The sequence below is a fragment of the Erpetoichthys calabaricus genome, chromosome 2, assembly GCF_900747795.2.
Source record: "Erpetoichthys calabaricus chromosome 2, fErpCal1.3, whole genome shotgun sequence".
Taxonomy (NCBI): Eukaryota; Metazoa; Chordata; class Cladistia; order Polypteriformes; family Polypteridae; genus Erpetoichthys; species Erpetoichthys calabaricus.
Window position 1 is genome coordinate 33,400,807 of NC_041395.2, and position 16,667 is coordinate 33,417,473.

The window sequence follows — 16,667 nt, forward strand, 5'->3', positions numbered from 1 at the left end:
AATGTTGAATGGAATGTTTATGTTGATGCAATATTTTCACTGACTAAGCAATTCACAGAAACAATTACAAAGGCAAATAAAATTGTAGGTTATCTCATAAAAAGCTGTTGAATTTAAGTCAATGCACAGTAAGCTCAATCTATATAATGCACTAGTGAAACCCCAACTGGAGTATTGTGTGCAGTTCTGGTCACCACACTACAAGAAAGACACAGCAGTCACTTTAAGTTGTGCAGCGGAGAGCAAATAAGTGCATTACCAGACTTAAGGACATGTCCTACTGTGACAGACTCAGAAAATTAAACCGTTTTATTCTCGAGCAGAGAAGACTGTGTGGAGACTTAATCCATGTATTTAAAATCCTCAAAGACATTGATAAAGTAGATACAGCAACATTTTTTCTCCTTAAGGGTGAATCACATACTCAAGGACATCAGTGGAAAGTAAGGAGAAGTGCATTTAAAACAGAAGCTAGTAAGTACTTCTTTACACATGCAAAAAGTAGTGGGACATTAGAACAAACTAGCAAGACATAATGTTGAAGCAGAAACCTTGACAACCATTAAGAAGAATCTGGATGAGATATGGGGAACAGCTTAGCTATTAGATAAACAAACAGGCTTGATGGACTGAATGGTCTCCACTTGTTTGTCAATTTGTAATGTTTCAAAAAAAAAAAAACAGATTTTGCTTTCATGGCATGAAGTTTGCATCTGACATGTTATTCTTTACTACCTCAGGATTCCTTGTGGCTTTGTGGTTATGCAGGGAAATGCAGGCTTAGCTACTGAAGAGCTTTCATCTTTCATATGAACAACAGTCTGACAAAACATTCAACTTTCCCTCTTTATTTCTAAACTTAATTGAAGATATCATGCATGACAGAATTTTGATGTGCATTTTGGGTGAAAAAGTATTTTAATTATAACTGTAGCAAAACATCCATCCATCCATCCATCCATCCATTTTCCAACCCGCTGAATCCGAACACAGGGTCACGGGGGTCTGCTGGAGCCAATCCCAGCCAACACAGGGCACAAGGCGGGGAACCAATCCCGGGCAGGGTGCCAACCCACCGCAGGACACACACAAACACACCCACACACCAAGCACACACTAGGGCCAATTTAGAATCGCCAATCCACCTAACCTGCATGTCTTTGGAATTAAAAATAAAAAAAAAACACTATACAAATTGTGAGAAGAATAGGAAGGAAATTGTTTCTAACATTTGATTGAAAGGCTTTTTTAGTCAGGATTTTATGTAAGCAATAACGAGAAGTTCTTCACTGTGCTTGTAGCACAATAATATTTGGCTGTGTCTTCAGTTTTGAGGCTGTTCATGTCCAAATAAAGAGCCTGTTTAGAGTTGTCTCTGGAGATTGTAAACCTTCCTTTAATGCTGCTGGCGTACTCTATACTGCTGCTGTCAGAGTTAATGTAAGCCAGCCATTCAAGTCCTTTTCCTGGCTCTTGTCTAATCCAGTTCAAGCCGTAATCAGTGACAGCATACCCATTACTGTCCTGCCCTGAACCATGGCAGGTCAGTCGCAGAGAATCTCCAGGTTTTTTGACTTCACTGCTTTTTTGGGTCAAGACAATATCTGACTGGACACCTAAAAAAAGAAAAGAGAATTGGAAAAATACTTGATCTAAAGTCAGAGTACAGGGTATTGAAAAATAAAGAGCAAAGCAAAAATACAAAAGAATCACGACTTACATGATAAAATGGCCATAAATATCGAAATATACAGAGTCTCCATAACCGTTGTTGAGTGTGAGAAAGAAAACACTAAGGATACAGTAGGAGTGACCTGACAGAGTTTATATGACATAAACAAAATTAATTTATTTGCATAATGTACGCATGACGTATGAAGGGAATATTTAAGAACTGAGAATTCATATAACAGGAGAAAAGATAATGTCCTTTTGTAATGTCTTTTTCAATAGTAATCTTATATGAAGAAATATTTTTTTCTTGTAAATTGTCAAAGTATTTATAAAAATTAATTTCCTTCATTGCTCAGATACCAGAAAGAAATGAAACATAATGAAGGACATAAATGTTTAACATACATGTATGTTTTAACTCAAAAAGAGCAAATCTCCCAAACTTTTAAATGTATACAATTCACATGTCTTTATTTATTTGCATCATCTATGTACAAGCTGCAGGAAGAGTCAGGATTAGGAGAAATATCCAAAGTGGATGGATTGCTCAGCCTCTCTTTTTTGTCAATTTTTGGACAGTAAATACTTGTTGGTATTTTTGAAAATACTGTAAAATTGTGAAATTTCATATCACCTTCATATTAGCAACCCAGAGTGTTTTTTTCCATTTCATATAATCACTGTGTGATATGTGTTCTTCATATGAAAAACATGCTGATTGTAAGCTAGACCAGACTAGATTAAATACTGTAAGTGACTGAAGGAGCCAAGTAGTAAGTAGATCAATGGAGCAAGCGGAACCGACGGAGACAACACAGGGCTCCATATACATTGTTGATACATTCAGTGGATTTTACAATATGAGTAACACTGATCACTGACCACTATATGTCTGAACATGCTTTCTATTTTAGGATTATATAGAATTACGGTGGCGCAGTGGTAGTGCTGCTGCCTCGCAGTTAGGAGACCCAGGTTCGCTTCCCGGGTCCTCCCTGCGTGGAGTTTGCATGTTCTCCCCGTGTCTGCGTGGGTTTCCTCCAGGCGCTCCGGTTTCCTCCCACAGTCCAAAGACATGCAGGTTAGGTGGATTGGCGATTCTAAATTGGCCCTAGTGTGTGCTTGGTGTGTGGGTGTGTTTGTGTGTGTCCTGCAGTGGGTTGGCACCCTGCCCAGGATTGGTTCCTGCCTTGTGCCCTTTGTTGGATGAAATTGGCTCCAGCAGACCCCCGTGGCCCTGTGTTCGGATTCAGCGGGTTGGAAAATGGATGGATGGATTATATAGAATTATAGCTCATACTGACAGCACAAGGCAGGAACCTATCCAGGATGGTACACTGGTCTGTAGCAGAAAACATTCCCCAACATACCCACACAGACTAGTTTAGCCCTGCCTGTCAACCTAACCTGCATGAGTCTCCAGAGGAGACAAGAAGATTGAAACCTGACACAGCATCATAAGCACTAACCACAGTGCCATCTTGGAACAAATAATTTGATTAATTAATACATAATCTATTTGCTTTAGTAGAAGTTATTTCTGTGGAGTTCTCATAATCTGTCCAGCTTTATTAGGATGGCTCAGTTCTTTGTGAATAATTGAAGAATAGTACATTTCTTTTTTACAAAATAAGAGTACTGTTGTTATAAAATAACCAACTATAGTGATTAAAGCATGAGTCACAGTCTTAGCTGTGATCCCCATCTTTGTTTTTCTAAATTCAAATACAGCAAAAAAATATCTGACATGACACCACTGATAGTGTGCTCTTTAAAAGTCCTTAATTAAATAAATTTTCAATGAAACACCAACATGGGTGAGTGAGTTGTCAGTCAACCAAACGTGTTTATTTGAAATCTGATAAAAAGGAAATAAAATGAATGTGCATGTGCTCCATAGAGAGTGGCAAAGCCAGGAATTGAGGTGTTTTTGTATTTTCCAGAATATGACCTACAGCACAATCAGGGATGAGTGCCAAGAGTAAAACCAAAACTAAACAACATAATCAACTTACTTGCTCCAACTAAAGTAAACTTCATCATTATTTATCTGGTGGTATGAATTTCCTTCTTGCCCATTACAATTATTTCAAATCTAGCTACATTACCACCTTGCCAGAGAGATGACACATTCTTTCATTTTTACTTTTATAGTTGTTTGATCAATCACATGACACATACCTGACAGATGTCCCCCAAAAATGACGAAAAGCTGTAACATGGTGCCATCTCCTGGCATTTCAGCCAATATTGATCTACCCACACAAGACAAAGTAAGTTTCTAAACTGGCATCTTTGTCACCCGTGTCTGAAAATCTATTAGACCCCGATAATATTTGCCTTGTACTCTGTGAAGACTCTCTGGAGAGTGCAGAAGCCCTTTAGAAAACTAATACCTTTCTCAAAATTATAATGACCGTTGGGGGATGTAAACTAACAAGCGGGTCAAGGTCCTACTATGGGTGGCTAGAGCTGTCTGTCAGAGAGAGTTCTGTCATTTTTGTGATGTATGGTGGGCACTCCTCTTCTTCAGACTCCTTCAAATTTCTCTGAGGGTCATATTTATAAAGTCATGTATTATTGTTATTGTCTTCTTCTAGACATTGGAGTTGACCAACTAAGAATTTTATAAAATATTGTTCTGTATGTATAATTTGTATGAGACAAATAAAATTTGATTGGATTTGATGATACTTGCAGTTCCATACTAAAAAAAAAGAGTACAGCTGGCACTGAGGTGCACTGCATTCTTAACTCCAATTTTGTTTGTTTCTCACATTCTTTTGCACAAAGAATGAACTGTGATATTGCAATTGGGCAGCCATGTTATATGTTTATATACTGTTTATGAAGTAGTGACAATTTGAATCTGTTAATTCTTAAAAACTGTTACAATATGTCTCAAGAAAATGAAGATGATTTTGAAAATGAGAAGATACAGTATGTGCTGTTTGACTTCACTGCTAAACTGAAAAAACTGAGAAAGAAAGATAATGGTTTTTGTCACTGATGTTTTTGTTGTGTTTTGTCTACATATCATGAAACTATCCTGTTGAGCACAATAATAAATTCAAGTGCTTTCTATCACCAAATATTGATAACCACACTCTAGTTTCTCTGTCTCCTGTTCCTTTCAAATGACTCTTTATTGAAGTATGGTAATGTTCAGCCCATTCTACCTTTTAAACCAGGACACAGATGAACCCAATTTACTGGATAGCTACTTATTCAGAATTTGGATACCTGACACATCAGCTATAAGAACTTTACTGTAGTTTTAGGTGTGATCGGATATATTGTGATAAACACCTGCTGCGTTTGCCACATCTGTCTGGCTGGATGTCTATTTATCTGTCCACACGAAACAACTAAGTAGTTTATGACTAATTTAATTGAATTTTGGCATAGGTATTATATGTATATCTCTTATATCTCAAATACAGCATGTTGCACAAAATTTTGTAAAATCAAAATCTCAGATTTAAAAGCACTGACAAATATACAATCTTATCCAACTTCTGACAGCAAAAAGTTACTTGAAAACCAGGAGAGGTGAGTATGCACATGCTAAATAAGAAAGTTAACCAAGATAAGAAAAAGTCACTTTTCTACAAATGATTTTAAGAGGAAAGGAATTATGTAAACACAGAGCAAAATATGCACTCAACATTTACAATATACTAAAAAACAATCTCAAATCTGAAATACCTGCACATTATAGTGATTAAGTATTTTTCTGACATTATCATGCTTATGTTACATGCTTTTGCCACAAATACTTAGAAAAATATAATTTTGGATTATTATTTCTCTATTTTGAGGGTCATTTTTTGCAATTATAATTAATATAATATTATTTACTTTTTGCATTGTTCCTTGACGCCATTTTGCTTTCTTCACAAGATGCTATTTTTAGTGCTTTGTTTGATGGTTGCTAGGCAGTTGCTAACAGCAGTGTCAGAGGTCACAAATCAAGTGATTTCAGCAGGCGCATGATATGAAGGGTATAAAGGGTAACAGTATATAGAGACCTCTTTGGGGTCACTTCCTTCATCTAATTTCTAGTTTCCACAAAGAATTACATTGTTCATTCATGATTCCTTTTTGTTTAAGCTTAAGTTGTACTTGGAAGGGAGACCGACCAGAAAAATCTCTGGTTGCTACTGGAAGAACTGTTGGCACGGCCAGCAGGGGGCATTTATCCTGTGGTCTGAATAAGGTCCTGAATCTCTGTGGTCATAAAAGATCCCTGGTCATCCTTCGTAAAGAGTAGGGTGTATTCCAATGTCCTGGCTAAATTGCCCACCTAGGCCTAGTCATTTTGGCCCCCTAATCATCCCGTCTCTAATTGGCTCTCTCTCCAACCACTTCACCACCAAACAGCTAATGTTTGTTGAGTATACTGGAGCAAAAATGGCTGCTATCACATCATCCAGGTCGATGCTGCCATTTTTGGTCATTGAAGGGGCTTCCCACTCACTATGTAAAGCACTTTGAGTAGTTATTATTATTATTATTACTAATACATTATGGCTTCTTAAGGCTTCTACAGTTATATGAAAAAGTTTGGGAACCCCTCTTAATTCTTTGGATTTTTGTTTATCATTGGCTGAGCTTTCAAAGTAGCAACTTCCTTTTAATATATGACATGCCTTATGGAAACAGTAGTATTTCAGCAGTGACATTAAGTTTATTGGATTAACAGAAAATATGCAATATGCATCATAACAAAATTAGACAGGTGCATAAATTTGGGCACTCCAACAGAGATATTACATCAATACTTAGTTGAGCCTCCTTTTGTAAATATAACAGCCTCTAGACGCTGTCCTCCTATAGCCTTTGATGAGTGTCTGGATTCTGGATGGAGGTATTTCTGACAATTCTTCCATACAAAATTTCTCCAGTTCAGTTAAATTTGATTGCTGCTGAGCATGGACAGCCTGCTTCAAATCATCCCACAGATTTTCGATGATATTCAAGTCAGTGGACTGTGACAGCCATTCCAGAACATTGTATTTCTCCCTCTGCATGAATGCCTTTGTAGATTTCGAACTGTGTTTTGGGTCATTGTCTTGTTGGAATATCCAACCCCTGCGTAACTTCAACTTTATGACTGATGCTTGAACATTATCCTGAAGAATTTGTTGATATTAGGTTGAATTCACCCGACCCTCGACTTTAACAAGGGCCCCAGTCCCTGAACTAGCCATACAGCGCCACAGCATGATGGAACCTCCACCAAATTTGACAGTAGGTAGCAGGTGTTTTTCTTGGAATTCGGTGTTCTTTTTCTGCCATGCAAAGCGCTTTTTGTTATGACCAAATAGCTCAATTTTTGTCTCATCAGTCCAAAGCACTTTGTTCCAGAATGAATCTGGCTTGTCTAAATGAGTATTTGCATACAACAAGTGACACTGTTTGTGGCGTGAGTGCAGAAAGGGCTTCTTTCTCATCACCCTGCCATACAGATGTTCTTTGTGCAAATTGCACTGAATTATAGAACGATGTGCAGATACACCATCTGCAGCAAGATGTTCTTGCAGGTCTTTGGAGGTGATCTGTGGGTTGTCTGTAACTGTTCTCACAATCCTGCGCATATGCCGCTCCTGTATTTTTCTTGGCCTGCCAGACCTGCTGGGTTTAACAGCAACTGTGCCTGTGGCCTTCCATTTCCTGATTATATTCCTTACAGTTGAAACTGACAGTTTAAACCTCTGAGATAGCTTTTTGTAGCCTTCCCCTAAACCATTAGACTAAACAATCTTTGTTTTCAGATCTTTAGAGAGTTGCTTTGAGGATCCCATGCTGTCACTCTTCAGAGGATAGTCAAAGGGAAGGAAGCACAACTTGCAATTGACCATCTTAAATACCTTTAACCACTCATGATTGGACACACCTGTCTATGAAGTTCAAGGCTTAACGAGCTAATCCAACTAATTTGGTGTTGCAAGTAATCAGTATTGAGCAGTGACAGGCATTCAAATCAGCAAAATTACAAGGGGACCCAAATTTATGCACAGCCAGTTTTTCACATTTGATTTAATTTCATACAACTAAATACTGCTTCACTAAAAATCTTTATTTGGAAAACACCCCAGTAGTCAGATGTTCCTAGGAAATGAAAGACATACCACTGTTATCTTTTTTGTTGAAGGGAGAGTAAATTATTTTGCAGGCTGAGAGGGGTTCCCAAATTTTTTCATATGACTGTAAAGGGTATAAAGGGTAACAGTGTATAGAGACCTCTTTGGATCACTTCCTTCATCTAATTTTGCAGTTTCCACAAAGAATTACAAAGTTAATTCATGATTCCTTTTTGTTTAAGCTTAAGTTGTACTTGGAAGGGAGACCGACCAGAAAAAACTCTGGTTGCTACTGAAAGAACTGTTGGCACGGCCAGCAGGGGGCACTTATCCTGTGGTTTGAATATGGATCCTATTGCCCCTCTACAGTGACAGGAATACTGTAAAATTGGTACCGTCCTTCAGATGATACATAAAACCAAGGTCTTGAATCTCTGTGGTCATAAAAGATCCCTGGTTATCCTTCGTAAAGAGTAGGGTGTATTCTGATGTCTCTCCAACCAGTTCACCACCTAACAGCTAATGTGTAAAAATGGCAGCTGTCACATCATCCAGGTGGATGCTGCCATTATTGGTCATTGAAGGGGCTTCCCACTCACTATGTAAAGCACTTTGAGTAGTTATTATTATTATTATTATTATTATTACTACATTATGGCTTCTTAAGGCTTCTAGTTGTGGGGTATGTCAGATTTGCCATCCACAGTCACTGATCTTGTCACTAGACCATGTCATTTTAAATGACTGAAAATAGCTGTCCATGTCATGTTTTCCAGCTGAGTGATGACTTTCTAGCTCAGTCCTGTGTGGCACGATGGTGCAGTAATATCACTGCTGTCTTGCAGTAAGGAGACCAAGGTTTGCATCCTGGGTCCCCCCTACATCGAGTTTGCATGTTCTCCCCAGGTCTGTATGGATATCATCCCAGAGTGTAAAGACATGCAGGCTAGTTGGATTGCCGATACTAAATTGGCCATAGTTCATGACTGGAGTGTGGGTGTGTGTTTGCACTGTGATGGACTGCTGCCCTTTCCAGGGTTTGTTCCTAACTTGACTCCTATGCTGGCTGGGATGTGCGGCAGCATCCCCTTCGACCCTGTTCTGGACTAAGCGGTTTAAGAAACGACTGAGAAATGATCAGTAGTTGCAAGATCTACCTGCAATATTGAAAGTATATTGTCCATCTAATAAAAAATAATTTAAAAAGAAAAAATTTATTATCCTGTTAACATTATACTGTATCTATTTTATAGAGTAGGACAGTTTGTAATCAAGAATAGGTGAGCAAGGTGGTGTAGTGACACTGGCACTGACCTTTTAAACCATTGTTTCAGGTATAATATTCCCATATCGCCTCACTCTGTGCTCCAATTATAAAAAAAAAAATAAATATCTGCAGACTTTTGTAATCTATTCAGATTTTGTGAAAAGGCAAATATACGGTAATAGAAAAAAAAATGTCATAATTCATCTCATGATAAACATGCTGGGAGTATAGGGGAAAATGCTGAAAGGGGCCATAAGAATTTCAATTGCTCTCTAGGAGTGTCAGTCCCAGGTAAGAAGGTTATAGTGGAGGCAGATGGAGTGTCATTCTCATCTATCTCCTGGGGTTGGTGGTACAGTATTAAATGAGACAGTTGAGGGAAATGGTAATTTATAATTCTTCAATTCAATTCAATTCAATTCAATTTTATTTGTCATTTAACAGAACATCCAAGATGTGCTGCAGAACGAAAATACGATGCACAAGACTTTAATAAAAACACATAGTTAAAATCAGCCTACAATAAAATACTAAAATGCTTCATTTAAAAGATGAACGGCAGTAGGAAAAAAACTGTTTTTAAACCTGGTAGTTCTACATTTCAGGCTGCGGTACCTTCTGCTTGAGGGCATGAGGGAAAAGAGTTCAGAGGCAGGATAAGTAGGGTCTCTAGAAATCCGCACAGCTCTGGCCAGACAGCGTTGTTTTGCCAAATCTTGTACATTAGGCAACGGGGCTCCAATGATCCTCTCCGCAGCCCTCACCACTTTCCTCAGTGCTTTCCAGTCCGAAGCGCTGCAGCTCTCCTGCCACAGAGAGCTGCTGCTGGTTAGCACGCTCTCTATGGTCCCTCTGTAAAAAGTGGTGAGGACTGACTTACTGAGATGGGCCCTCTTTAGCCTCCGCAGAAAGATCAAGCGCTGGTGAGCTTTCTTGATGACGGAGGAGGTGTGCAGGGACCAGGTGAGGTTGTTCGTCACATTAACTCCCAGGAACTTAGTAGACTGCACAATTTCCACAGCAGTGTTCTTAATGTAGACCGGGATGTGTATCAGCTGTTTCTTCCTGAAGTCGATCACCAGTTCTTTTGTTTTTTCGACATTCAGTATCAGATTGTTTTTATCACACCATTCCACAAATGACTTCACCTCCTCTCTGTAATCCCCGTCCCCGTCACCTCGAATGAGACCCACCACTGTTGTGTCGTCCGCATACTTAATAATTTGGTTTGTGCTGAACTTGGCACAACAATCGTGGGTCATGAGCGTGAAGAGGAGGGGACTTAGAACACACCCCTGTGGAGAACCTGTGCTGGAGGAGATGGTATCTGATTTTTTCTTTCCTACCCGTACGTACTGTGGCCTATCCATTAGAAGAATAAAGAACCCTGTAAAATTTGAATTTGCCCTAGAGAAGAAATTAAATCTATCTATCTGGCAACCATTATGTGGCAAACTCTTGTAACGGTCGACCGGAATATGTGTTATGTACCTGTAAGTTTGTACCTTTTCCCATACCTGTTTTAGTGGTTCGCCTTTATGTGCAAGGCCAGCCCTTGATACAGAGGGAGGGGAGCTCCTGGCTTGGAGGGCCAACAGACTGTACGGGGAGGAGCTATCCGTTTGTAAATAGGTGGCGGGAAAAAAGAAGAGGGCAAGGAGAGAGGAGGAGGAAGCCATAACAGGAAAAGGCACAAGGGAAAGGATTAACACTCGTGGATATCGTCAGGTGAACCCAGGTTCATTGAAAGCCAAATAATTTTTTCTTTCGAGAGGAAGGCATACGGGAGAGGACTTGACGGACCAGCACTAGGAACTGTTAATCAAATACTTTTTCCCGGAATATGATATATGGTCGGCGCCTCATTTCCCCACGCTAGACGGAGCTCAACGCTACGGTTCAGATAAGACTTTAAAAAACTATAAATTCATTGTTCTTTTTTTTTGTGTTTTCCATCTGCTAAACTCCTAATTAGTAATGTATGTTTTCTAGGGTTTGTGTTGTGATTTTGTGCGGGGAGGGGGAGCACTGCAGCGCGATATTATACATATAAGGTTTTCTGTTGTTGTTGTTGTCCCGGTGATAATGTGTATTGTCTATCAATAATCATTTCAACTTTATCCTGCTCCTGCTGGTGTGTCTCTATAATTTGAAGTGGTGTAGTAGAAAGTAGTGTTGGTCACTCGCGCCCCGGATTATTTAATTATTATAATCGTGCCGGAGCTGAGAGCGGTACACTCTTCACTCTACCATCTCAGGACTTAAAATAAATGTCTGTCAATCTTGGCTTCAAAACTCTATATTGGAGTTCGAGGTCTTGGTCAATGCGTGAATTACATCTTGGCTATTTAAACAGGGAACTCTTCCCTCCCTTGACTTTGTATTTCATGCTTTCTTTTCAACACACCCTTTATTACTTCTGTAGCAATCATCTCTTTCAGAGGTAAGGCCTACACCTTTTACCTTTGGCAGAAAAGAAGGACTATGCATTCTTTGAAATACAAATTTAAAGCATTCTGCTGTAATTGGATTCTCTTTGCTTGGCCAGTGCTCTCAACAACGTACAACCCACTGAGCCTCCAGGACACAAACCCAAATCTGCACCGTGAATGGAGTGTATATAAAGGGTCTAAAGAACTCCATCTGCTCAAATGACTAAGTGAGCTACTAACTGCAAGGTTTCCTCTTCTTCATGGTCACACGTGCTTTACAATACAATATATATGTTTTTCATTTTACTATTGGTTTGTGTGAGATTCTATACTGACATTTTTTATTTCTTTAGAACAGTATGCCACATTAATGCACTTTTTTTGGCTTTGCTTTTAATAAGGACAGAACACTACTTGATTTGGCTCATTTAATACAGCGGTTCACAAGTTCAGTATTGAGGGCTCACTGCAGCTGCAGGATTTTGCTCCAACCAGTTTCTCAGTCAGTCATCCTTTGCTATCTTTAATTGATCTCATTGCCTAATTAGCAGACCTGCTTTTTTTCCTTTTATTTTGCATTTAGAAAAGTACACTACAGTGTCAGATTTACATTTATAAGAAATTAAGATATATATTTTTCTGTATCTTTAAATGATGACTTTGTTTTCTTTTAATTCACATTTTTTTGGGGTTTGGTTTTTAATTGTATGTGAATACAGACAATTAATATTGAGCACAGCAGACACCAGCATTAATAACTATGAAATACTTCAGGGTTACCCACTTGGATACTTATTAGTAAATAATTGACTCAATAACAAGAATATGAATGAATTTTTACCTATATAGCATATACTATATAGGTTCTTATTGTATTCAGTAAAATACAGCATAAGCAATCTGTAATTTCTGAATATTTGCAAAATATTCAGAAATATGTAAATATATATGAAAAAAAAATAGAAACTGGGAATTAAAGGCTTGCTTAATTAAGGTCGGAGTCCAATTAAGAGAAGAACTGAGTTGGAATAAAAAACTGCAGCCACATGGGGCCCAAAGGACTGAATATTGAGAACCACTGATTTAAAAGACCCCTAAGTAGTAATGGCCAAATGAGGCTTCATGAAGCAAGGAGGCTTTCCAGCCCACTGAGTCATTAAAAGTTTCATTACTCGAAGCTTCATTTAACAGCGCTCACTGCTGACACCTACTGCTAAAAGTAATAAATAGCAGCCAAATCAATTATCATGAGCCCTTAGTTATGGTGCCAAAAGTAATTACCAGAGCTAACACAGCCGTTCTTCTGTTAACTCTGCAGTTAATGACAGTAATGATAAAATGAAGTCTAGTAATCTTTTTTTGTTATGCAGACACACCCACACATTTCTTTATGTATATAGCTTTTATGGCAACTTGATGGTCGAAGTCTCCAGGACTCTGAACAAATCCAAATCATATTATGTGATATCATCTAATGTTGAATTCTGCTCTGTACTTATATTTCTATTGCACTATTGTATTGAAGATTACTTGTGTGGTGTTCTGTGTATTATATTGTATTTACCCCATTTTTTTTACACCTACTGCATGCCCAACCTACCCGGAGAGGGGTTTCTCTTTGAACTGCCTTTCCCAGGGTTTCTTCCATTTTTTTCCCCTACAAGGGTTTTTTTTGGAGTTTTTCTAGTCAAGGCTTTTTCTAGTCAAGGCTGGGGGGCTGTCAAAAGGCAGGGCCTGCTAAAGCCCACTGAGGCACTTCTTGTGTGATTTTGAGCTATACAAAAATAAATGGTATTGTATATGTTCACATATGTAATTTTTGGTTAATTGTACATATGTGTAAGTGATTACTATGCAAATTAATTTTCCAAAAATTAAGGATGCACAAAAACAAAGAGAGAGGTGAAATTTTTGCTTGAAGTCTGTGCTTATGGGACAGGACTGTGAGTGCTCCAAAAGCTAAGCAGTGCATGTAATAAGAGGGTGGGAAAATGTTATTGATTTTTATTTAGGAAAATATGTTTATTCACTGTGGTTGGGCTTAGGCAGTACCTTTTCTTATAAACACCTTCTCCAGCCTTGGAGGTCATCCTTTCACATGGCACCGAGGATGCTGGCGAGCATAAAAGCTGAAGTGCCAGCTGATATAAGTAGGGGTACACATGCTTTTGCTTATTTCAGTATTGAAGTGGATCCTCACTTCTTGGAAGGTTGGTCTCACTTAAATAATGATCCACTTCAATAGATGCATCTTCAGTGGAATTTGAGGTGTTTCAACAGTGCAGTCCAGCAGATGCCACAGGTCACCTAAGATATATAAATAAAGCATATGAAAACTTAAATAACTGAGTATTCTTCACATTACATGATTACTTAGTGTTAATATATCAGAAGAAATCAATAGAACCAACAAACACTTACTACAGCTGGTTGTAGGTTCAGTTGCTGTGGCTGAATAGGCTTGGAGCTGAACTAAAGGTTCACTGGATGTTGCAGATTGCACTTCAGTGTTCTTAATTATAACAGCACATTCTGCTTTGAGTTGACATACCACTTCACATAACTTGTTTTGTCTTCGAAACCCATGGTTTTTGAACCTTGGGTCGAGTTTGATCACCATTGCCACTTGTGACAGCAGGGGTCGCTGTTGACCCATGAAACCCGCAGACAACACGTCCAGACACCAGGTAAAAATATAAGAAATGAATTTAATTTCTTTATAATGTGCACAAAGCACCTCCACCTCTACAATTCTCAATAATAAATCAATAATAACCAATAATCAATACAATAAATCCTCCTCTCCACCCAGCAGCTCTGTCGCACTTCCTCCAAACTCCGGCTCAGTCTGCTGGGTTTCCCACAGTCCTTTTTATAGTCTTCGACCCGGAAGTGCTTGTGTCTCTCAGTCCATGTGATTCCATAGCACTCCCGGGTCAGATGAAGACTTCTTTTTTTTCAGCCCGGAAGTACTTCATTTCTTCCGTCCTCGTGACGAGGTAGTACTTCCAGGCTATAATAGAAACACTCATGCCTCCCTGCAGTGTCCCCTGACAGTCCCCACGGTATCCAGCAGGGCTGTGAAGCAGAACTCCATTGTCCATGATGCCCTGCGGGAATTTGGGGCACCTCCATGTTGCAGGGAGGACTCCATCTAGCGGCCTGGGGGTGCTGGCCGGGATAAACTGCCAGCCATCTCTCACACACTACACTTAGTGACTCAATTTTACACAGAGTTTCTTTCACACATCACACTAAGTTGTCACTCCTCTGCTTTGCTACATCACTAGTTATGCTCTCTGACATACTTAGTATAGAGCGATGCAGCATTTTCATCAATGGTATAACTGTTGAAGTCAATACCCTTTTCTCTTCTGAAAGTTCCACTCTAGCCTGATGGGCCAACACACACAGAAAATCTGCAATAGCCTTACAGTCAAGTGCATTAGGTGGTGAAATGTCTGACAGAGACATCAATGCTGCCCCCAGTGGCTCTCTCTGATGATGCAGGCGTATGGAAGGTGCTGTTCCAGGTGTGTCAACCTTGATGATAATCATCAGAGTCTGTCTCCCGATCTGTTCCTGAACTTTGGTCAGTCTCTCTTTTGCCATAGTACTTGTCCTGAAAAATGTCACAGGTTTTCTGGCTTTAGCATATACAGTATATCATTAAGGGCAGGGAACTGATCAAACGACTTTCTCACTATTCAGTTCAGTGTGTATGCTATAGAAATGGCATATTTCACAATCATTTCTGGTGCACCAATCATGTTTAGTAAAGTACATGTGCTCTCACTTATTGTTTTTTACCCACTCCTCCATGAGTTTTGTTTTTGACTACAGCCATATTATCTGCAGTGCGAGTATAACGGAAATGTTTCAATCCAAGCAAAACAGTTCCTAGCCTGTCATTTTCATCTACAAAATGGATGTCCACATATCAGAAGAGAGACTGACTATCACCACCTTCTGAAGCTTTGCTTTGGCCTTTTGTTTATCTTCTTGGTATTTTGATCTACCATAGCGTTTAATGACTGAGGATGGGAAAAAATAGTTTAGTATTTATTCTAATTAGTTAAGCTAAAATTAACTACTGTACACTTTCATACCTTCATAGAAGGGAGAATGTAGGTGGGATCCAAAACATTTAAAAGCTCCTTAAACCCCACATCTTTCACTACTGAAAATAGCAGAGTATCCTTGATGACCATGTTCACCAAGGCTGTGTCTTCTCATGGACAGCTTGGTAGTGCCTAATCATTTATGAGGTGTTATTGGTATACGCAAGCATCTTCTGATACAGCAAGCACTTCACTTGAATTACATGAAAATGCAATAAGATATAAAGTGCATGGTGAGTATGATAATTATTGTGAGCATACAAATTGCCAACCAGTAAATATACTATCATTGAGACTTACAGACCTAATTGGTTGTAGCCATTTTAAAATATTCCCACATATGTGAAGATTTCAGAAAAAATAAGAAAGAAAGAAAGAAAGAAAGAAAGAAAGAAAGAAAGAAAGAAAGAATTATAACAAATCTACTACTAAAATAACTATCTCTATCATATTATAGTACTAACACAACTATTATTTTATTCTACTACCACTATCAAATATAACATTTTACTCAAGTTTCACAACCACAATGCAATCAGTACTCCACTAACTTGTAAACCAAACTACCATCTAACAACCCACTTAGTCCCAGCTGTTTTGTACACTTGTATCCTGGAACCGAGACTCAAGATGAATCGGTGATATGTACCACACAAACTGAGACCTCATTTGTCATTGGTCATGTGGTTTTCTGCAAAACAATGCCAGCCTCGAAGCGAGGCTTCATCTGGCACGCCCCCTTCTGCTCGACACAAGCCTTGAAGTCGTGGTTTCAAATGTCCCATCACTACCCCTGAGACTCCAAACTCAGGTTGGACATCCCACTTTGCTTTTCTCCCCTTTTTTTAAGGTAAGAAGCTTGTATTATGCAATTAGGTTTTTATGTGTATACTCAGTTAATAACTAATATTTCCTTTAAAAGTATGACATCCATGTTTAATTTTATTTTTTACTGTAGTATAGACACTGATAATAATAGTACAAAAACAAGTTCTGTGAAAGACAGGAAGAATATAATTTCTAACATTTTACCTAAGTCTATTGTTTTTCTTTATTCTTTTTATTTTTTGGACAGAAAACTTTTTGG

The 16,667-nt window shown here is 38.7% G+C and overlaps 1 gene segment (V, D, J or C); it reads right to left on the reverse strand.

Moving 5' to 3' along the window:
• Positions 1-1,260: 1,260 nt before the first annotated feature.
• On the reverse strand, positions 1,261-15,670 carry LOC114645111 (immunoglobulin heavy variable 3-21-like). The segment is given in 3 exon segments: positions 1,261-1,616; positions 1,721-1,814; positions 15,569-15,670. Coding segments are annotated over 3 exon segments (552 nt in total).
• Positions 15,671-16,667: the final 997 nt, after the last annotated feature.